This window comes from Alligator mississippiensis, chromosome 9 (assembly GCF_030867095.1).
Source record: "Alligator mississippiensis isolate rAllMis1 chromosome 9, rAllMis1, whole genome shotgun sequence".
NCBI classification, from domain to species: domain Eukaryota; kingdom Metazoa; phylum Chordata; order Crocodylia; family Alligatoridae; genus Alligator; species Alligator mississippiensis.
Genome location: NC_081832.1, coordinates 72,662,187 through 72,686,124, shown reverse-complemented (window position 1 = coordinate 72,686,124; position 23,938 = coordinate 72,662,187). Strand labels below are relative to the sequence as shown.

The 23,938-nt window shown below is 44.7% G+C and overlaps 1 protein-coding gene across 1 annotated transcript in view; it reads right to left on the bottom strand.

The window, feature by feature from the left end:
- The window catches only part of SPOCK1 (SPARC (osteonectin), cwcv and kazal like domains proteoglycan 1), a 498,679-nt gene that overhangs the window by 8,113 nt on the left and 466,628 nt on the right, over positions 1-23,938 (bottom strand). The window contains exons 7-10 of the mRNA XM_006261659.4: positions 22,477-22,593; positions 14,353-14,574; positions 12,962-13,024; positions 3,664-3,801 (exon numbers count right to left, since the gene is read on the bottom strand). Coding sequence (XP_006261721.2) covers positions 3,664-3,801; positions 12,962-13,024; positions 14,353-14,574; positions 22,477-22,593 — 540 coding nt within the window. The remainder of the gene's footprint in view (positions 1-3,663; positions 3,802-12,961; positions 13,025-14,352; positions 14,575-22,476; positions 22,594-23,938) is intronic.

Genomic DNA, 23,938 nt, shown 5'->3' with positions numbered 1-23,938 from the left:
ATTCCCCAGGGCACATCTGTGGGGAACAACAGCTTTCCCTGCTTACAAAGACGCAGCTCAGAGATTTCCCAGGGCTTGTTTCTAAGCAGGGAACCCTTCCGTCCCCTCCTTGGAGAAGTGCCTTGCGGAGCATTTCTAAGCAGGGAAGCCCAGCTCTCTGATTATAGAGACATGCCACGGACATTCCCCAAGGCACGTCTCTAAGGGGGAAACCCTGGCCTTTTCCATTTACAGAGACGCATCCTAGAGAGAGACTGCCTGAGGCACATCTCTCTAAGGGGAAAGCCAGGCAGGCAGTCCAGGGGCTTGAGGAGCCCAAGCCCGTGTGGTAATTCCTGGGGCTTGCAGGATCAGGCCCCTCAAGCCCTGAGAGCACCGGGGGAGTGCACCATCAAGCAAACAGCTATCTGCCATGATAAAGCAGCAGGAACTATTTCCACCTTTATGGTGGTCACGGATTTGGGGCATTTGTGACATGACCGGGGGTATGAATGTCTGTCTGCTTGGGCTTTGTGCTGCCATAAACATTTTTAGGGTCTTGGAGCAAGTCATCTGGGAGGTGGCCCACTCCTCCAGTGACTAGGCAGTGTATAAGAGGCTAAGAATTTTTTTTGGGAAACCTTCTGGTTCCTGCAGGGGCAGAACGATTCAGCTCTTGGCTCTCCCACATTTAGAAGCCAGATCTGGTTAAAGACCTAAACCCCCTCTCCCTGCTTGGTTAGTTTGAAAACTGAGGATGTTGCCTCCCGGGGATAAAAGGGCAGTGTGCCCAGCTTGAAGGGGCCAGGCCACTATGGGACCCAGAAGAAGGGGCTTCAAGAAGAGCTGGTACGAGCTGGCCAGCGGGGTGGAGCAGTTGCCCCAGAAGAGCCCAGTGTCCAGCTTGGCACGCAGGGCGGCGTGCTGGGGGAATGCCCGACAATGACTCCAGCTGCAGGGACCCCCGGCGGTGATGCAGACGTGACCCCCGTCTTCCCCTCCCCAGCACGTGGCTGGCACTGGTGTACAGGTTGGTACACGGAGGGTCCTGGCCCCCGTGCTAGGTGGCCCGGGCCCTGTAACATCCCTGGGGCAGAAGGCAGGGGCTCTCAGGAGTGGGAGGGGCCTGGGAGGGGCCTGGAGGCACCGAAGCCCTGAGCTGTGGCAGCATCTTGGGCTTGGGTTTTTCCTAATCCTGGTGTGAGGCTGGGCAGCTGGCTTGGCATGCAGCCAGCAGACAGAGGATGCTGGATGGACTAAAGCCCTAGAGCTGCAAACAATAGCCCAGCCATCGATAGCCCAGTGGTAGAGCTCTTGCCTGCCATGTTGGCTACCTGGGCTCTGTTCCTGGCTGGGGAAATATAGCAGTGAGTTGCTGGAAAGAGGGAATCCCCACCAGGGAGCAGGGCTTCCCTTCATCTTCCCCTGCCCCCTCCTCCGGGGTACCTGCACCTTATATTTTGTGAACCTGAGCCTCGTATTTTCTTGTTCATTTGCCTCTGCCCAAAGTATGTGTTTGTCTTTGCCCTTACTGAATCCCCTCTTGCTCCATGGGCCCCCTCCACAGATACCCAGGGGAGTGTACCTTATTGACCCCGGATCCCCAACCTCTCCTGCACAAATGTTATACCCCAATCCTGTTCTTCCCTTATTAAATTGCATATGGTCCAGTTCCCACTGGTGTTTCAGCTCTACTCTATAGGGAGGAGGAGAGCTGCTTCCCCATAAGCGGTTATCCTTCCCATAGTGCACCCACTAAATCCCTTCATTTGGAGAGGGGGTATCCGGTCTGCGTACCACCCAGGTTACACCTGACGTAACACAGACCTAAGATCCTACCCTGCCACCAGTAAAGCAGGGGAACCCGGGCAGCCAATGTCTTACTTTTCTAAAATGTTGCCAATATACCTCTAGAGGTCCCAGGCAGAGGGCTAAGCCCTTTGCTACAGAGGAAAGTAAAAACCTTCACTATCCACACCAATCCGACATGGGGTAAAATTCCTTCCCGACCCCAAATACAGTGATCGGTCTGACCCTGAGTGGAGGGGCAAGACCCTCTAGCCAGAAACCTCCAGTTTGCTCCTAGCAGGAGTCAACACACCCCAGTTGGAGTCCCCAGCCTTAAGTGCTAGTGGGTGTTGCAGGCACACTAGGGACAAAGGTATGCAAGAATGGTCCTCCTTCTACATCTGAACCGGGTCACTAGATAAATTTAGGCTGATCTGCATCTTCTTGCGCACATCTGCTGCCTGCCTGCTTGGAGTACATGTCTAGTTGGTGTGGGGACAAGCCGGCAAGCAGGACTCTGTATGCTTGGTTTTGTAACCACAGATGGAAACACCTTTCATACGCTCATGTGTCTATTGTAATTATTTAATTGTATTTGCATAGTAGTCCATGCACCTACTGACTCTGGCACAGTGACTTCCAGTATCATGTTGTTTTCAGATCTTCAAAAGGTTTGCTTTCTCTGCTGTTGCTAGAAGCAGAGCAGCCAAACCTACCCCCATAGAGACCCACTGAAGAAATTCCACTTAAATCTTGTTTGCCTAGCTATTCAGAATGGGGCAGTGTGAGCATAAGGACCCTGGCAGACGTTACACTTAAGACACAATTAACCACTTAATTGCATTTTAAAATGTAACCTGGCTACATGTTCATGCCTTTAATGGCACAACAAAAAGCAAAACCAGCTACCAATTTATTACACAAAATAGGTGAAGGTGAAATCATTTTGTGGCTGGCTTCCATCATGCTTTAAAATGAATGTGAGGTCAGGTGGACTGCACTGGGTCAGAAATGGGTCCCAGTGCGGTCTCTTGCAACTGCCGATCAGCTGATCTTCAGCAGGATCAGGACCGCATTGGGGCTCAAACCCAGGTGTGATCTTTGTCAGCTGCTGATCATCAATGAAAATAGTTCTGTGTCTATTGTAATGACTTAATTTTAGCATGCATTTACAGTCTTATAAATACGTCTACTATGCTGGCACCGTAACTTCCAATATCACCATGTTGCTGGCTCTGGGTCTCTGGAGCCAGCCAAAAACCAGCTGATTGTAGGGCACCTTTGCTGTTGCACTGGCACTGACAAATAGGGCAAGATTTGGGTCTGATCCTCAATCACATATCCTGGCATGCAGGAGGTGCAACTGTTGGGATGTTTGGATTGTGGATCAGATCCCATCGCGCGCCTCTAGCTGAACATCTGTCAGCAGCCTAACTATACTGTAGTACTGACAGTTTTAAAGGACTTGGTTGTTATTTTATAAAACTCCCCATAGTTAAACTTTGCATTCTTAAAGAAGCTCTTATTTATGAAGCTTCTATAAGTGTGTTTGCTACTGAATAAGGAACAATACAGGTAATAGCCATGCGCGACAGCCTCACATCCTTTATTTTAATAACAGTTACTATATTTCCAAGCTGGTAGCAAAACCTTTTTCTCATTTATTGTTGTTCCCAATTTCATACTGTAACACCTGCCATTCTTTTGGAATGAAAGTACATGAACACGCAGCCACCTTTGGACTGTGAACAGGAACATGTGTGACTGCTTTTGAACACTGGTAATTATGCTGCCTACATCGTCACCTTTTTTTTATCATAGTTCATCTTCCCGCTGTGGCAGGCCTTACAACAAAGTTAATTTCTCTGTTATCTTAGAAAGGATGCCGTTACTCACCACAGCTGACTGTCCCTTGTTTTCTTGAGCCGGCTATCTCATTTCCATACTTATCAACGCACCAGCACTGCCCTGTACTTCCATGACATTGTGTTGCTTTGTAATAGCCTTCTTCATTGCATCGTGGAATGAAAGCACCTAAATAAAGCAAACCACATAATTTTTATAGGCGCAAGGGAGAGAGTAGACTATTGTGGACTCATTTCTCATTTATACTGAGGCATTTAGCACTGCTGTGGTAGTGTGAAGTGGGCACACAGTACACTTAAGTAAGGGTTTAGCATTATTAGAGAAATCAGAGTTGGGCCAATCTGAAGGGGTTTTAGCTCAAATAACAGGCTCTTTGGGCCTCAGTTCCTGCTTTGACCTGTAACAAGCAACAAATAAAGTCAAACCATGAAAAAATAACATTAACAAACACACTTGAACTGGAAACCTTTGTATTGGCTCCAATTCAAAACATGCTTCTGCTTTCTGAAAAGTGCAGAGGATTTTCTTCTTTGTGCTTGAAATGCAAATGCATGTTCTGAAGTAAGGGCCTCCTAACATATTACTGGGTGGTTTTGTTTCCTGTGGGAAATGTATTCTTTTCAGATGCTCCACCTCATGGTTGGTAAAAGTGCAGGGTCCCCATCTTCCTTAACGGTGGTAATATTTTGCAGTGCTATAGCACCATCTTTCCAAGGGTCTCAAAGAACTTTACACACATTGGTGGAGTTAGCCTCACAGCACCCCTGTGAGTTGTGTAAATGTTATTATCATCTTCACTTTGGCTAAGTGCAGGCAGTCAAAAAGCCCGAGGCTGAATTGATACAATCTGTGCAGGTTAGTCGAAACTGGGTAGACTGAACTAATAAGCAAGTGAACACTTTTGATTCCAGAAATGCAGCCGCATGCCCAGGCCAGAAGCAGGGGTTGGGGGTGGGGGGCAAGCCGACTAATGGCTACAATGTTCCAAGTTGCAACATTGCAAACTAACATCAGGATGCAGTTTAGTTTGCAATGGTGCAAACTCATTTAAACCCCCAAAACTCATACACATGTAATGTGTGACGCCATTAAGCCACACAAAGGGAAATTTCTGTCACGTGTACATCGTGACATCATCACGTGTACACGTGCCCTCTGATTCTACATTCAACAAGGTTTATCTTAAATCAGTTTTGGCCATTTTGAAAGCGGTTTATGTGCGCTGAAATTCTGTTCTGTTGCAGGTTTAAACTGGTCTCTGATCACTTATACCAGTTTATGTGTAACTTCTGTCCCTAGCTTTTATGAGCAAATCTGTTGTCTGTTCCTGGTCATTGTGTAGGCAGAGGCAGCAGCTATATCTGTGAGGTTACTTATTCTCTATTAATTATTCCCTGAGCCTTGCTTGTCTGTTAAGTTGAACTTCTTTAATGTGGGAAGAACTAAAAAGATCATTGTTGTCCAAACCCATATAAATTCAGCAAAGAGTTATTCAAGAGAAAGTGGAGGGGAGAATCTAAGGCACACATGTGCTTTAGGTTTCAGCTCTCGTTGAACGTTGTTTGTGACCAAAACTCGACTGTTCTGTCAAATGCCTGCTGGGCAACAAGAATTTGATCTAGGATCAGGTGCTCTTTATTCACAGAGAAGGACCAGGTGACTCTGGGAGGATGTGGTTCTGATATAGACAAATGATGAGAACGTACATGTTCTACAGCGCAAGGCTGCCTGTGGCAGACCGAACTGACTACACCCTTGGACACAGCCATGAATGATGGGTGGTGCATTAGTTTCTGTGCCCCAGGTACAGTCCCTATTAGAATAGTTCCTCAGATACGCATCAGACACACAGGGCCTTTTCTGTTTCTTTTATTGTATGCTGTATCAGCCCTTTAAAAACTGCAGTGTGTGCCCCCCATATCCTGTTCAACTACTGACAGTATTTAGCCAAGGTTAGGGCACACCTCTACATGCTCACTAATCTTCCCTGCCAGATTGTCACAATTAATTTTGCTGTGTTGAGGACCTGATCCTGAATCCACATAGTCCTAATGCAAGCCCATGGACTGAGGATTCACTGCTCTCTGTGTGCATCTCAGAACCAGGTACAACCCATCACTGATTTAAGTTCTCCATAGATCTCCTTTTGGGCTTAAAATGTGGTTTCCTTCCAATTAGAGCCATAGCCAGGCCAAAATTAATTCCAAATTTCATTTTAATTTATGTCTTTTCAACTGTTTATCAGATCAGTCTTTGTGTACCACGATAATGATCTCTGCAAGGTATCTGCCATCTGCTCGCTATTTAATTCGTAACAAATTGAAGCACAACTCCAGACTTATTACAAGTTCCCATGTATAAAAGAAGCACTAATGCTTTTCAGGGATTGGAAGCTGAACAATACAATAGTTTTAAATTTTTTCGTCTAACAAAGCCCTTTTGCATCAGCCTGTGAGCGAGTGGTGCATTCTTGAGCCTGCAGACAGGCAAGCTCTCAAGAGAAGCCTGTTTTATTGTTCACACCACTTTCAGTAGCTATAATGCAAATGTGCTTCAATGTGAAAAAAACTCACTTGTCCTTAGAGATCAGTTAGCTTTATTCCCCGGAGAGGTCTGCATAGTCTCTCTCCATTCTTTGCTGGTTGCTTCAGTTTCAAGCACAGAAAAACAACCTCTATTGTCTCAAATGATTTTTGAGAAAGTAGCTTTTTCCTTTGTCAGAGATGCCAGTGATTTACTGGCCGCACAATACTTCCTTTAACTAGTTCCACGTATACAGCATCTCTGCATATTGTTCGTGTGCGTCAAAAAGGCTATTTCCACTGTATTGGCCATTGAAGAGGAATGAATGAGGAAGCACTGCCCAAATGCCATGCAATTACTTATATAAAAGACATACAAATGGGAAGCCAGTCACATATATTATGAATCCATGAGTTTCCCATCTAATCCCACTGCAGCTATTAAAGCAGATGTCCAATTTTTAAATGTCAGAAATGTAGTTCTGAAACATCCGAGCATTAATCTTTCTCTCTCTGACCTGATTTTAGTGAACATTATTTCACTTATTAACTGCTGTTTTAACCAGCCAAAGCGGGGGTCTTAGCACGTTTGGATAGAGATGCCATTGGTGTGTTCATATACCAGGAGAACTGCAAAGAGGATGAATATTCCTGATGATCAAAGACTTATTTGCTTTATTATTCACATTCTAATAGTACAGTGAGTGTGCTCAGCCATACTGCTCTGAAGCTCAAATTCACTGTTAAGTCACTTAATTCAATATTGACCCAGAAAGACTTTCCAAATTCATGCCTATTCCTCTTCTTATTTAAACACTATGGGCTCCTATACATGTGCAGGGAGGCTGCGCTGATGTGCTGTAATTACAGTGCGTCAGAGCAGACTCGATTAATCGTTGTAATTACCGCACTCCAGCAGACTCTAGCATCACGTGCATCAGCGTCCCTGCGCTGAAAATGGTGGCAGGGCACTTTAAACTAAAGCTCATTTGACGAGCTTTAGTTCAAGGTGTCCCACCACCGTTTTTCAGTGCAGGGACGCTGATACACATGACTCTCTGGGCGTTTTTAATTAGTGAGGCTTTCAGAGAGGCACTAATTAAAGCACCCCAGCCGCCCCTCCGGAGCATGTGTATAAATGCCCTGAGACCTGATTTGGACTACACAAACCTAGAGAAGTTTATGTAGCTTAGATCCTCACCTGGTATAAAATGACACAACTCAACTGGAAGCAATGGAGTTATATAAATTTACATCAACCGATGATCTGGCTCCAAGTACTGATTAATGCATGAGTCTAAATGACGTTATAAGGGGAGCTGGTACTTCTATATTTAGATTCCCTAACATAGTGTATTACAAATGTATCTCAGAATTTATTTTTTTCAGAAGCTTCATTATGTCTGTTCTTTGCATCAAACCTGGATATTCACCATGATGGGCACTCAAAAAGCATCAAAAATGCTTTGCGTTTGTTGCAAGTGACACAGGGCGCATCTACATAAGACACCGTGTTGCCATAGTGACGAGCTACGTGACTGTACCTTGTTGCTACAGTGACATAGCATTGCCGGGCATGAACCATGACTTGCTTAAGCAAGTATTAAATGACTGTGTAGTAACAACCGCACAGTCTACTGCACATGTAGACGTGCCCACAGTGTATAAAAGCAAGGGCCCCAGCTCTCTTTATTCACAAGTGAATGAGACTCCACTAACTTCAAGAGTCTCACTGTTGATGCACTTAGGCCTGTTCACCTAGGGTTCAAAGCAGGTCAAAGGATGATGCACAGGAGAAGGGGAATTTCCCTTCTGCAAGTGGAATGTAGATCCCTAAGGCCCCTGCTACATGCTGACTGGTTAATCGCGCAATAAATTTAGACCAGCCACATGTGCAAAGCAATTATCGCATGATAAAATTGACTATCCAGTGATCAAAAGAGCCAACCAGCTATAAAGTTAGTGCTTGAAAATGTGTAATAACTGTGTAGCTGGTTTCTACTCAGCTTTGATTTGAATGGGTAGCAGGGCCCTGATTCGCATGTGCTTTTACACTGAGCCTTTCAATATCTAATTAAGGAGCTAGAGATGAGGCAAGCCTGCTGATGTGAGGTTGCACATGTGAGGTCTGAATGCTGCAGTCGGTGTACTGGCCAAGCAGCTGAGTACCGAGATTAGCACGCACACTCCCTAAATTCACCTGCTGGAGGCAGTGCCACCAAGACCGTACATATCTATGAAACAAAAATGCCTCTAGAGGAATCGGTTACAATAGTGGCAGAGACATACCAGAGCCGTACCCTATGACTTTCACACACCTCACATCATACGAATATTTTGATCCCAGATTTTGGTTTGGCCCAACATAAAAAGAGTCTCCTCAGTTCTGTGTTTATATAGCATTCATCCCTGTCAGATCGGCAAGCCTTCCTGAAGGCCCAAGTCCTCAGAGAGGAGGGTTTGGGATGGAGCCATCTTACTGGCTATACCGTTCATTAAAAAAAAGCTGCCAATCATTTGTCAATCAAATGAGTCACGCTTTGGTTTCAAAACTCCTGCCCCTCCCAACTGTTTCCTCCTTTGTGTCTGCCCCTGTTTGGCTCCTGCTCAGCTTCCAACCTTATTACGTGCTTCCTTTTTGGCTTGGCTTGACCTCTCATTTGCCCTTCCACCCTTCTGCTTCAAACCTGCTCCATTCTCACGGCATCTCTGGTTCTCCTTGCATTTGAACTCTCTTCCTACGTCTGAATTAGAGACTAGCTTTCCTAGAGCACGGAGTTTGCCACTGGAGCGTTCTGCAACGTCCGACCCGACTTTCCATCACGATTCTTGAAATGATTCTCACCCACCAAACTGGGAGAGAATTGTGCCTATGCCACTGCTATTGCTTCACAGGAATGAAAACGAGTAATAATGAGCCAGCCTGGCATGTGTACTGCATACAGAAAAGAAAGTATAGGCTGCTCAGGATACTTTGATAGCTGAGACTATAGGAGACGCTGTTTTATTTTCTGCTTTGTCACAAACATCTTGTGTGCTCTGGACAATGCACTTAGAATCTGAGCGGCACAAGGGCTTGTGGGCTTAACCACTGCATTAGGTGCCTAAGTCCAAAATGCTGATCTTTAAAATCCTCACTGCCTAACCCTTAAGGTGCCAGGAGTTTGTGGGTGCCTGAGTTTCCAATGTTAAAGCTCTGTATGTGCCTAGAGTTTTGCTCCTGGGCATGCCTGCACAGGGCTTAGCACTGAGCTGTGGATCCGATGTCATCCAATGACTTGTCTATCTCAGGCTGAGTGCTAGTGAGCTTCAAAGACGTGTTTCTTTGCCTCGTTCACCTGTCGAGCATCCTGGTAGGCATTCTCAGAACACAAACCCAACCTGGACGCATTGGGGGCTCTCCCATTGTATCCGGTACCTACCTCTGTGGCTGAAGCCACATGTAGGCTCTAGGTGGAAGACATGGGCCCCCTTGAGTCATGAGGCCTGAGGGTATTGTGGGGTGGAGCGAGAGCGGCACTCTCAATTCCTCCTGTTGCCACTTCCTGTTTTATATCTGGTTTTCAGCAGAACAGAGAGTAGAACTGAGAGATATCCTCTCCCATTTGAGTGCCTTAATCAATAAGCTATAGCGTCCTACTTGATTTCTCTTTTTTTCCAATCCGTTGAATATTTACTTACGCCATGCAAAGTGGAGCAGCACTGCAACAGCTAAGTCTCCTTTGTGGATTTAGCTCTAAGACTTTCTCTGCCTCAATTTCCTGTCTGTAAAATGGGTCCTTTCTTCACAAGAATAAAATGAAGATAAATGTGTTAAAGATGATAAGGAGCCCAAATAAGTACCCGGGATTGACAGAATTTCCTGCCGAGCAAAATGGTAGTGTGTCTATCTCTGCGTTAGCTGTTACCCCAACTAAAATTGCTTGGATAGGCTGCTGAAGGAAGTAGAAGTTTATTACCTTGGTGATGCAGGAGAAGTATTATCAGGCTGCACAGACACACTCTTTAAAAGTACAGTCTCTACAGTTAATTGTACCCTAGATATATCTGGTAGGCGCAGATGCATAGGGTTGTTTACTTTTTAATTCAGTCCCCTGGGAAGATGGATTGGATTTGAAAGCCTCCAAATTCAACATACCTAATGGCAATGACTTTGAAGTATTCTGTTGCAATTGTCATCTGTTTTGTAAAGCATCAAGGAAAAAAAATGCCCAAAGACCTCGTTTTTCCTCAATGAGCACAAGTTTACAAAAGTCTTCCTGATACACAGTGTCTGGAATATAAATATTTCACTTAGCGTGTCAGAGAGAGAGCAGGAAAGAGAATAATTAAAAAGGTAGCCTCTCTGATACCACTCATATCTTATTTTTATCTTCATTGCTGCTACAAGCAGCATTTTTGTTTTCCATTCGCATGCTTTTTTGCAACGGAGGCAAGGGAAAAAAAACATTGTTCTGCTCTGTCTAAATAGCAATGTGATCAGATAAGCAGCTCACAGAAGGGTGTCATTATGCAGACATACTTTCAAGGTACTAGCTGAAGCAAACAGTTCCTTTCTGTATTTGCTTGTAGCCTGTACAGCTATATATGACATATACCTACTGATTTGCTAAACTTAGTTGGTTTTATTCCTTTCTTCAATCCAGTGGTCTTTGGGTATTGGGGCTAAGTGCACATTATACACTGGTTTTATTTTGCCTGCTCCTGTGATATGATCACTGCAATGCGATGTTCTATATTAAATAGTCATTATCTCCCTCCACATCAGAACAAATCATTTATTTTTCAGCCTAGACAACAATTATTTTATCTTGTAAAGAACAACAGAGGAGGAAGAAGCAGAGGGCTAGATTATAAAAGCTAGTGGTTATGGATGCACCGTTCCCATTAGAAACGATTAGGAGTTGGGATGCCTGATTTCTGAGGTGGCTTTGGAAATCACAGCCTCCACGAGAGATGGGGAGAACAACATGGCGACTTCCTCTGCAACAGCCTGCGCCTGACCTGGTGCGTGCAGAAAACCGGATGATGTGTTTTTATTCCATAGCCATGAACGTGCGGGTGTCTTAGCTTTGACACGGGCTGGTTGTAACCACAATGCAAATACATTATGGATGAGTGACAGGGCTGAGCCAGATGCCAGTTGGCCTCGAGGAAAGTTTCAGGTTCCCCGATTAAAAACCAAGTATAACGGCATGTGTCTGTCTTGAAACGGATCTGAATCAGAACCCAGAGTTTCAACGTTACAGGATTCTGGGAAATCTTAGATTTACTGAAAATGTTTCCCCGCCTCTTTTAATGGGTTACAAATGGATTGAAATGGGTTTTACATAAAGCCTACATGACAACCCTGACAGGGCCATATTCCTCTGGCTTTAAAGTCTAGGAACATAACTAAAGAGAGCCCTGGTCCTACAGTAACAAGTCCCAAGGAGTCTTGTGCACGTCGGGGACTTACTTAAGACCTTGCCCTGGGCTCAGTGGGCTCCTATAGGAGTGCCCGGTGCCTGCTCCCATGTGCTGGAAATCCAGTGTGTTGGAGCAGACTTGGTTAATTGAGTCGGCTGGAGCATGGACACTGGTGTGCTCCGGTGGCTTTCTGTGCCATGTGTATCAGCGTCCTCACATGTCTCCGCGCTGAAAAAAAGGGTGGTGGGGTGCTTTGAAATACAAGACATTCGATGAGCTTTAGTTCAAAGTGCCCCGCTGCCATTTTTTCAGCACGGGGACACACAAAGATGCTGATAAATGTGACGTGCAGGCGCTTTTAATTAGCGTGGCTTGCTAATTAAAGCAACGGTGCCACGTCCTGGAGCACGTGTAAAAATGCCCAGTATCTTCAGTGGGGGAAGTGCTGCATTTAGGAGGAAAAGAGCTGGAAGGGGGGTCATGTTAGTCCTGAATATAAGCATCTTGCTGTTTCATTTCTTGGCATAAAAGGCCTGTCGCCTCCTTCTCTGGAGGGTTACTTCACTTGTATTCATGGCCCCTAAAATTTTCAGAGTATGCTGACCTTGGGCAACTGTATGTAAATGTACACGGGTGGCTACTCTGCCTCTGCGGGCGTCAGATGGGGGCATCTGACAGCGCTGCACTGAATGCAGAGGCAGCTTGTGTGTTGTGTGTTTTGCCTAATTATACCTGGTTAAATATTTACGGATCAAATCTTAAGTCAAGCAAACTCCCAATGACATCTCTGTCCTTACTGTAACCAAGTGCACTTTAATTGGCACCAAATCACCTTCACTGAAATGTAAGAGTTTGGGCAGAAAATATTCAAAAATAATGGCGAGTAGACAGAGCAGTAACATTCAACGTTAGTGGCACAGCACTACTCATTTAACCATGTGGCTGTTCAGATTTAAAAAAACCCGAACGCTACTGTATTATACAGGGTTCTGAGGCAAGAAAGAGCTTATTGCAGCAAAATATTTAAACGTACAATTAGACTAAAATGTAACTCGCCGAAAAGTACTTCTTATCTTGTGTCTGGAGGAAATCTGAACTCTTCTTGACTACGTACAAAGACGCTTTTAACCAGTCCTAGGATGTTTGAATAAAAATACATGTCCTTGCAGTTGTATCCTCCAGTCGTAGCGATGTAGTCGCCATCATAACACCTGCTATAGATGTTGCTATCTCATTACTCGTTTAATTTCATGAAGTGTCAAGAACACACTGCAGTGTGGTATTCCCACCTTAAAGCATTAGTTTCTAATTGCAAAGCTATTACTGCATGTAAAATTAACAATAATCGCTGAAGCTTTAATGAGTTATTTAAATGAATGGCAAATAATCGAACTTACCCAACAGACTCTTCCCTCTACTTAGCTTTTGAATCCTGTTCATTTCATTCTGGCAAGGAAGACCTAAATAGAAAGTACGAGAGTTACTTTCCAGATGGTCCAGGACAGACTCTCTAATGACTGCCTTTGCTATCGACACGAAATACAGGCTACTGCACACCTGAGAACGAGGGAGCCCCATATGCTGTTACTGTACAGCAAAACAAATTTATGTCATTAGCTCTACTAATTAAAAAATGCAGACCACGCTATACTTGGAAATAGTGTATGGGGGCCATTTTGGTTGTCAAACGGTTTTTCCTTCTCTCCAGCCAGCTGAAATAAGGCCAGGTTTCTAATTTATGATTTGTAATAAACTAATTTCCACGTTAATAAGAAAACAAGTTCATCCGCTTTCTATTAGCAATAAAACACATTCCTAGATTTTGAGTGCTAGCAATTTAATTTGCTGCTTTTTTTTTTTTTTGTTCCAGCACTGCCACACATTTAGTCAGGGGACATTGATAACATTCATCCACAATATTTGCCATCATTATACTATAGTCTTTTTTCATAAGGGGGTACATATTTTGTTCAATGCAATGGAAGATGAACTTTCAATTTGACATGACTGGCAGGCCAGTCAAGGCATAAGAAAGAGGAAGAGACCTTGGGAAAGAAATGAAAAAAACAACACCACTACTATATAAATGTTAAAAAAAGAGAGTGAGAGAAACCAGAAATGGTTCCTCATTAAAGAGAGTTGCAATTTATTAAACCATGTGGTATTACTTTGTAATATTAATCTGACTGAAGGGTATAACAGAGTGATGGGGAACAGATTCTGCACTAACCTTATAGGAGATCATTATAAACAGCAATTTTCCCCAGTGCTTATATCACAGCCATCTATATTGTTCTCTGTAGCTATAAGAACACGTCACAAAGATGGGTAAATGGTGCTAATTCCATTTTAGAGATGCCTACACTGAGCCATGGGAAGAATTAAGACAAAGTTTGCAAACTTGCTTAGCTAAATTAAGCTCCTAATTCCAGATTTGGGCACAGAAATGCAGAGGCTGAGCAGCCAGAAATCCCACAGATCTCATGACCAGATGTGGTTCATTATTCCCTAAAAATCAGCCCTATCTTATGGCATCCAAGTTTGGGAATGTGTTGCCTGAGGCTTCCTAACATCCTGTCCAGTCCTCTGAATTATGCATGGGGATGATTGGCACCCCAGGTAGTAAGCTGATATCTGTCTTACCTAATCATTACTAACACCACCAGTAATAAAGACAGAGTGTCTAAAGATCTAATGCCTTTACTGGATGACATTTGCTGCAATGTTTCAGCATCCATATTGTGATGTGGTCTACATCAGTTTTACACCATAAAACCAAACGCCTTACCTCCTGGCTTCTGAAAGCAGTAGCACCATTCGTTGTTTGAAAGCTTTCCGTCTTTGAAGGAGTCGCAGGAGTTGAAGAGGGGTTTAATGCACGGCTCGTACTTATCAAGATAAATGGCATTGATCTCCGAGTGATCCAGCAAGAGGTCATAGTTCATATCGAGTTTGTTGAACATCCAGCCTAACGAATCCTTACAGATGGGTAGTATGCTGGTGTCGAACCCTAGGACAGCACAGATAAACAACCCCCTGCTGAGTCACAACGCATAGCCTCCTACATGCATCATTTGGAAATTACAGCATTATTTCTCTTGCCGGGTCTTTTATTTGGAATATGGAGCAAATGTCTTCTCAGATTAACCCTTTCCTGCCCAGCAGCAGCAATCCGATGCAAAGTACGAATGAACGAACTAGCTGAATCAAGTCGCAGCAGATAGGAGTCTGATCCGAGTTCTGGGGCAGAACGCCACTGATGTGTTGCAGGGAGACAGAGGGTGGGGATCCCCAAGCCTTACTCCACATTAACCCAAACTGTTGTTTCCTGTGTCCCACACCGCACTCCCCCTCATTTGCAAGTGGATATACCGTGTTTGCTTCAAGAAGGTGGAGCTGCAGATGCCCCATGAGAGAGGCTGCATGCATTGTGTTTGCAAACTGGTTTGACTCACAAAGTGTAGGAATCTCGAGGCACAAAGCCCATGTCCAGGAGATTATCAGGCCCATTTCTCACTCCCTTACCACATTATTTCATAGCTTCCTTTCGTCTGCCATGTCCCACCCAATCTTCCTCCATCAAGGCCCCACCCAGATCTACTCTTGCCCACATGGCTGCTCTAATTGCCTGCTGGGCTCTTGTAACCTATGCTCCTCATTGATTGGGTGGTCAAGACTGATTGGGTGGTCCTCTTTTGTTTGAACTGCTCTGAAAACACCACAGTGCTTTGAAGCCCTGGAGTGTGATGGTTTTCTAACTCCACAAAAGCAAATCAGCTGAAAAGGCTGCACATCTGCACTCCTGCCTGCTCCTGTCTACTCCCGTCTTCCGTACCCAGCGCCACAGAGCGAGAGAACAAGTGTATTTACAGTGCATGCTTGTACTGCATGCCTGTGTAGTTCTGCAGGGCCTGGAGAGACAGCATTTTAGATGCTCTTGGAGACCATTTTAATCACCCAAATGCCAACCTGGGATTTTTTAAGGCAAGTCTTTAACAGGTCTCTTTCCACTTCCTTTTTCAAAGCTTGGCACACAGTTAATTAACCCTCACAGTATCCCAAGGGTGCAGGGCAATATACTGCCAAGCTATAGCTTAGAGAACAACTGAAATGGAGAAACACAAAGTTCCAGGTTATGAAGTCTCCCACAACACGCAGGTACTAATGAGGGCTGTGCAGGCCCACAATGCTCCCTAGAGGACATACACAGGGCACCTTGCACATGCACTCTCCAGTACACAAGCACCTGAGCGTAAGTGGTAAATCAGTGCCTGCCTTTCCTGCAAGAAGGGTGACGTTACTTTCTGTGCAAGATGATGATTTTTATTCCCTTCAGAGGATGTTAAAACCCATCATCTACTCTAGGCACCATCTGGAGACCACTTACCTGTGCTCGCCTTGCGCTGCCCTACTGAGCATGTTCAATAGACCGCACTGTGGCGGTATGGGTGTCTGGGGTAATAGAATTGCTCAGGCATGCATGTTAATCCCACAGAAAAAAACACAAGTAGCTGGCATGGGGAGAAGAGGTCTTGCATTCAACTAGCTAGTCATTAGGTTACTTGCCCACAGTAGGGTTGGAATCTACATGTTCCTGTTTCCATCCCAACTGGTCTAACAAACAGACTACAGACTAGGCATTTCCCAAAGCTTCCTCCAGCCCTTCTTTTGAAGTGGCTCACTGGGCAGCCAGATGGGGAAGGTATTGCGAATCCGGGAGAAACAGAGGAAGGGTGCCTCAGGAGGCTAAAACTGTGTCCTAAACAAGAGATGGTGGTGGGTTTTAGACTAGGTCTCCGACATACCTGGAGGGTAAAATTAGCTAGCAATAACTTGCTTTATTCACTGATAAAGGTCCACAGGTGGCTTCAAGACAAGGGCTGGGGAGTACTTGAAGCAATACTCATTCATGGCATGGTGGTTAGCTTGGAGGTGGGTAATGCATCTCTACTCTACCTTCCCCATCATTGGGGGGGGGCGCGAAAAGGTGGGCAGGCCTAGACCACGTCTTCTCCTTGGGCAAGCACCCGAACCACTGGGATAGAAGAGGTGCTTGTGTAAGCAATCCTCCTACTCCATATAATTTGCAGCAGGTATGTGTGTAAGGTGCACCTGTTCTGCCACTGGTGGAAATAGAACCAGAAGTATGCGTTTGGAGCCACGGCTTGACCTCCTCAGCAAGGCCAGTAGGGTTGTGGTGGGCAGAGGGGGGACAGCTGCTGGGCTTTTACTTGACTACCCCTTCCTGCTCTGGATGGAGGGGGAGGGCAGAGCAGGGGGGGTTAAGTGCCATGTTGGGGTGTTCCTACTGCTCAGGGAAGCATTTGCAAGGCATGCTTCATACCTTGTCCAGACTGTTCACCTGTCTATCCAGCTGCTTTCTGCCAGGGCCCACCCTCCATGTGTGTAAGTGAGAGCTTGCCCTTAGCTGGGGACAAAGCCAATGGCATGGCAGGACCAGATGCCAGCATCTCTTGCTCCTTCACTTGCTCCCTGATGATATTCGTGTATTATTTCTATGACTTTGCTCTCCTCCCTCTTGTATGGCCTTTATCTTTCCGTGTAACGTGTGCTCAGGGACACAGCAGCAGCAACAGCACATGGGTGACCATGCTAAGCTGAATGAGCAGATTGTAAGATAATGACTAATACGGATAAGAAGCTGCTTTGTGACACATCAGAGATGCAATTATGGAAGGTCACTTATGAAGAAAGTTAATTATATTAGTTTAAGAAACACTCTTCTGTTGGAATTTTAAATAAACAAGGGCGCTCTCCCAGGCTTTACAAGTTAATATTTCTTATGGGGTCTCCTCTAATAAACACTGCAGCTTATAAGTGAGAGAGTGGGATATGTAAGCGTTTAGATATTAGAGTGATAGATGCTTTGGAAAACCCTTGGATAGATGGCTATTACTAGTGAAAAGGTTAATACCACAATGGCCTTTCAGCATGTGGGTGAAAGTGAGATGCAACAGCAGTTTCAATCTCCACTTCAAATTGCCTCTTGATAAAAGTTACTTCCAATAAATCACTTTGGTTTTGACCGCAGCTACAAAATTAGCACAAAAAAAAAGAGGCTGAAACCCAAACACGTTCCTCGCAAGGGGCACTTGCAGGAATTCAAGTGGACTCTGAGTAAAGTACGGGGGGGTTCACAATGCAAGACTCGCATCTAGTGAGGCAGATCCACCACCCCACTGCGGGGATGCCTTCAACACCTTGCAGGAAACTGTTCACAGTACTCCATTGCTTTTACCGAGCAGTCGCTGCTTGGGCCTACAACCCTTTGGGCTCCATAATCCGTTTTCACTTCCCCCAGTGTAAGATTAGGCAGCTTACGGTCTTAGGGTAAATTTGCTTATAAAGATGTATTGTGCCAGACAGATGGTTTATTGGCTTTCTGTAGTGACTTTAGTTTTCATTTAATGCTGTAGACCAGTTGGTTTTCAGTGGTCTGTGGATGTCAAAGGGGTCCATGAAAGATGACTACAATCAATCAAAGGTATGTGAATACCCACACTTACAATTCAAAGGGGTCCGCACCTGCATTCAAAATTTCCAAAGGGGTCCGCAAATGAAAAAAATGCTGAAAACCAGTAGTCTAGACTCACAGCCCTGGAGACCAACACAATAGATTGGTGGTTCTTGACCTTTGAAGCGCCGGGTAACCCTCTTTAGCTTCAAAGCACCCCTCAGAAAATGCCAGTGCTCAGTTTTCAGTTGCTTTTTTGACTACAGAAAAACACTAGAGCAATTTTTCAGTTGCAAAGAACTCGGCAAGACCGCAACAGGGCAGAATGTTTGTCATATTATGGATGCCGATTTGAAATCTGTGGGTTTATCCTGTGAACCATGCTTGCACACCCAACCGTGCTAACACTGTGTACTCAGGGCACCCTTGAAAGGATCTCAGAGCACCTCGTGGCGTCCTGGTTGTGAATCCCTACAACAGGCGAAGCAGCTATGTGAATCTTTTTTCATGCCCGCCTACCTGTGTCTCAACCCTGACCTGCAATGGTCGCTACGCAGGGTGGAGAGAATAGCACTGACTTCATATTCATTCAGTTCTTGGCTCCTCTGCACATACTGCCAAGAAAGATGCCAATTAGTGTCAATTGTGGCAGTGGCTCTTCTGATTTGGACACCTGTTCACTAGGAGCTGGATTGAGACCATTACATTTTACACTCCATCTGACAGCTGTTTGAAGAACTAACAACTTTCATTCATTGCAAACCTGGAAGGGATTCAAACAGGCGACCTCCATGTGAAAGGCTCCATATTCCATTAATACCTAAAGCAAGCCGTCTCCTCAGAATAATAATAATAAAAAAAAATCCTTTAAGTGAAATTCCTAATTAAAAATAAATACACCTTCTGGCACATAAATTGCTTTTCTTCCTCCAAGAAGTGACTTATCTGAGCCAAGTTTACTTTATTAAACTATACTACAATTAAATTAACACAGGGAATAATTAACCAAGTTTCCATTATCATTAAAAAAAAAAAAAAAGGAAGAAAAGTAAAATTCCTCAGCTAGGCTCTTTTCTATTGCATCAAGCTTTGCTGACTGTAAAGGAAGAACAACTCCCATTCCTACCAACGGACCAGCTGAGTGGGTATCTGGAACACAGGAACTTTTCAAATTAGCAACAGCCCCATGGGCAATTTGCATCTGATCCTAGTGTCTAATTAGTTTTATTATTTTCTTATTTCAGTGCATGTCTGCAAGGTGCTCACATTAATATTATTTATGGAGGTGATGTCAGCTGTACAAAGAAGCAGTCCCTAACACAAAGGGTTTAGTTTAAGTCACAAGGGGTGTGTCTACACATACACCGTGCTACGGTGACATGGCGCTCACGTGGGTCTACATGTCATTGGCAGCTACGTTGCCCTAGCAGTGCGCTCCCCCGTTGTAATGTGTGGCTACGACAATGCAGCAGTGAAATCTAACCATACGCCATGTGCACGGTGCAGTAGGGGCACTTACTGTCCAAAAGGAAGTACTAAAGCACAGCGCCATAGCAATGTTGCCATACCGTGATGTGTAGACATGCCCAAAGGCAGATATTACCTTGAATGAAGGCCTATTTTTTTGAAACACTATGGTTACCCACCTCTTTTCCTTTCACGAAAGAAAAAAAAAATAGGAGTGAATGTTTCCTCCCCAGCCCAATTCATCCGAGGGTGATCTTAATGCATTCAAAGAGCTTATTCACCCTCACAGTAGCATCTTGAAAATTTAATGTAGCACAGAGAAATCTCTGCTGGAAGCACCTTTTCTAGACAGCTGATGTGTCCAAGGCATCTTAGTCATCTCTTCCCACCATCTGTTCCTTCTGCTGCCACGGGGGCATACCCAAATGGATTACTTTGAAGATACACATGCCTTTTAAAGCTCCATGGGCATAACCAAACTGGTTCAATTTAGTGCAGTGATCAGGCTGCGGAAGGGGGAGGACCATAAACAGGGTAATAAAATGGATTGTGCATACATCAGGAAGGTAGTGCAGGGTTTCCAGTGCTTCACATGTTGGCATGAATTCAGATCAAGACTTGCTTCCATTTTAGTCTGTGGGGAGTGTGTAGACCCCCTGAATTTTGCTTTGAATGTTGAGCACCATTTTAGATTCTCCCTATTCTTAGAAATGCTTTAAGTTGACATTAGATGAGGCAAAATCCAGATGCCTTTACTCTATGGGCATGCCTGACCATCACCCTATGTCGCCGTAGAGGTGCGCTACATCACTGTATGACATGCTGTGGCAATGTAGTGATCACATGAGCCCGTGATTGACACCTACTTTGCTGTAGCGGCGTGCTCCCCCATTTTACTGCTCCCGCTGTGGTGAAAACTAACTGTGTGCCACGTGCACGGTGCAGTACAGGTTCCAAAAGGAACTATTAAAAACAGCGCTGTAACAACAGCGCCGCAGGGCAACATGTAGATTTGCCTTATGTGTATTTTCAGTGCAACCAGGGAAAATTAGTGGTGTAGAATTTGGCCTGTATAAGGATTAACTTGCAGATAAATAGAAAAGGCTCACTTTTTGTGGCTTGCCATAAAGGTTTAGGTGTGCCAGTTCTTAAGCAGTTTGTGTAATAAAAACAAGAAAAGAATATAAGGAACAATATCTGGAAAATATGCGATATTTGTAGGTTAAATTTGTGTACCAATGAATGGCTGTTCAGATGAACCATGAGATCATCAAGGCAACCTCCAACATACAAGCTCTGTGGAAGCAAACTAAATGAAAACAAGATGACAAGAGTTTTCCCTACTGAAATTGCTTTGAGGCGTCCAAACTTAAGCATCTTGAGGAACCAGTTTGGTCTTTAGCCCTTGGCACCTCTTTATGCAGAGCTCTAAAGTCATCTATGCAGAGAGTGTCGTTAAGTATCTTAATAAAGCAAGATTTAGAGCCTCGGTCTAGTTCTGGGCCCTAAGGGCTTCAGGAGAAAGCTTATGTCCTTGGATCTTTAAAAGGGGGAAAAATACCCTTGGACCTGATGTGAATTCATTTCCTCAAGCCATTACAAGATTCGTTCCAAACTGCCTCTCTACACCACTGTTTGGCTACATTTCCATAATAAATTCATTACTTTGCCGTGCTCTTTAAGAAATAAGAAGCTCACAGTGTTTTAAAGCTACATGCATGGCCATTTATGTGTAACTGTAAATAAGCTGGAAATGTATGGAAATGTATGGACATGGGAGTTATCAAGAGAGCTTATTTGTGCATTTGGCTTGAATCGCACAAATTTGATATAATTAGTCTGCATTATACAAACTCTGTTTGCAGTTTGGAGCACTCTGCTGCAGCCTAGATTGGCTCTCCAGAGTAAGAGGCAGCAGACTGGTGTGCAACTCTTGATGCCAGCATGAGATAGGGTGGTGAGAGGACTCAGCAGTGAACTGGCACTCTCTTTGCCCTTTCTCACCACCCATTCTTGGTGGGTGGAGCGATTGGAGTAAGCAGAGTTTCTTAACCCACGCCTGCAATCCAAAAACCATTAGGATTTTATACCTTTTTTGCTCATAACATTTATCCTCACCATGACAGACCTAAGAGAAGACAAGCTCATTTCAGCTGTTTAATGAGCATGACCTCCTTTGCTAACCACTGCAAGAGTCTTTCCCTCCCTGGTGGGTAAAGCACATCAAAATCAGTCATGTTGGTTTTGCCCATAGGGAATAAACATCCTTGTAATTATTCATTTTGCTTCGTTTCTTTAAAAGAAGCAGATGCGAAGAAGGTGGACTAAGGACCTGAGCCATGTCTGTTAACATCTTTTCCCAACACATGCAATATTCAGATTTTCCTGCCTTCCATCAGCTAATCTCTCCAGTCCCATGCTTGTCCTTTAGATGCTTCCACCCCATTGTCATTTCTGTGAGGTAGGCCTAACTGGGTATAGCAAAATGAAGCCTAAGCAATTTTAAAGCCCTGGTATAACTTCCTTTATGTTGTATTTTACCTAAATCCTTATTGCTTATATACTGCATCTTGGCTCTGATCAGACAATGTGAAGAAAAAGTGTTGTCATGTGCTCGACTAGTACCTGAACAGTCTGTGGACTTAACAGCAGATTGACCAACTAAACCAAATTGTGTACATCTGGGTCTCATGATGTCTGCTTTTAAAACCATATAGGCTGAGAGTACAGTGACCAATTGTAACTCGTTTTGAGATCAACAGGAGCTGCAGATGTTCAGCATTTCTCAAGACAAGGCCCTTTATATGATGTTACCGCACTTGCTTCTTAGTGCTTGTTTAGATGTTAGTCTGCTTGCTTCTGGGTCCTTGACACTGTAGGTCAAGACTAGCGATTGCAACAACTGCTCTGCCTTGTGAATGGTGACAGACCGTGCGAGCTTGCCCAGAACTTTAGAAAGTGTTTTCTTACTGCCTTGCGCCGTGTCCGAGCTTGTTGGCTTGATGACGCGGTTGGCATCCTCATGAAGTGCTCCGAACCAGTCCTTTAGCCGGGAAGCAAGATTCCTTAGCTCCTTGTCTGTGCAAGCTATTAAAAGAACAAAGATACAAGTTGAATTGCCGAGATCCTGTAAGCTGACTTTAATGAAAAAGCAACTGTTATTTGTTTTCGGTAGCACAGCCCCTGCCTCTTAGAGCGTCGATGTGAAAGACAAAGGGAAAGCGAGACAACACGTAAAAGAAATATAAATCACATTGAAAAGTTTCAACACCGCCATTATAATCTCTTTAGTGCTAGACACGCTTGGTATCTAAGATCCAACCGGCACATCCAGCTCTCCACAAGTTCTCAATTAGAGGTATGCAAGTATTTAAATAAGGCTGTTGCTTCTCAGGATTTTACAGAGGAACATTAATCCATCATAAATGAAGAGCGTTTTGCCTAGAAGTACTTTCAGAAAGGGCAATGGATGGAAATACTGGTAAGCAACATCTCTTTCCTTTGAGTGCTCATCTATACGGGTAGTCCAGTGGGGAGGGAACCAAAGCAGAGCCCACTCTACCTGGAGGTATGTCTTAGAGTCTTAGATGAAGAGACTGGAGGACTACTTCTCTAGAGGGAGCCCCCCACCACTGGAGAGTCAAGCACAGCTAAGTCCTAGGCTTTGGGGTGGGGGCTGACCCCATCGCTCAGGGCAGTAAACCTGAAATCCAGCCTCATGCTCTTTTTTTTTTTCCCCAGGGAAGTGAACTACTTACAAACAAAGCACTTCCCTGGAGGTCGACACTCCCTTGAATAATAGAGGCACTTAAATACTCACCAACCACAGTGTAGTGCCGCACAGAGATATCACAAGGTAGCTGAGAATATCCTAAATCTTGTGCTGGAGTTTCAAGGTGCAAGGCAGTGCCATGTGTGACCCCCGCAAGCTAGCTCAGCACATAGCAGCTCCAGAAATGGGAGTGCTACAGGTGAACTGGCATGATGCTCTCTCTGTTAGGGCTAATAAGCCCTACTTCTCAGCACAGCCATGGGGGAGCACTGCATTAGTATAGCTACATATGCAGAGCTAGCTCAGGTCTCTCTTCACAATGCAAGACGGACATAGCTTTAAACCAGGCAGCATGGGGGAAGTCGCATTAGTAGAGGGTAGAGGGAGGGAGTCTGATTGAAGTGAAGGGAAACATGGAGCCTTGCTCTACAAGAGAAGCCCCATGGCTAAGACCAGGGGAGTGTCTGGTCTTGCAAAAAGACTTCTGAGAGCACCTTTCAGTCTAAAAACACAGCCTGGATCACTGCAGAAGCTCCACCATGATCCATGGGCTTGAGAAGGGGATGCATATTGCCCTTTATGCCTTGGCACAGAACAGAGGAGATGCAGAGCATGGGTGTGCCATGGCAAAATTATTTCCAAGCTCAAGGACTTAAGGTA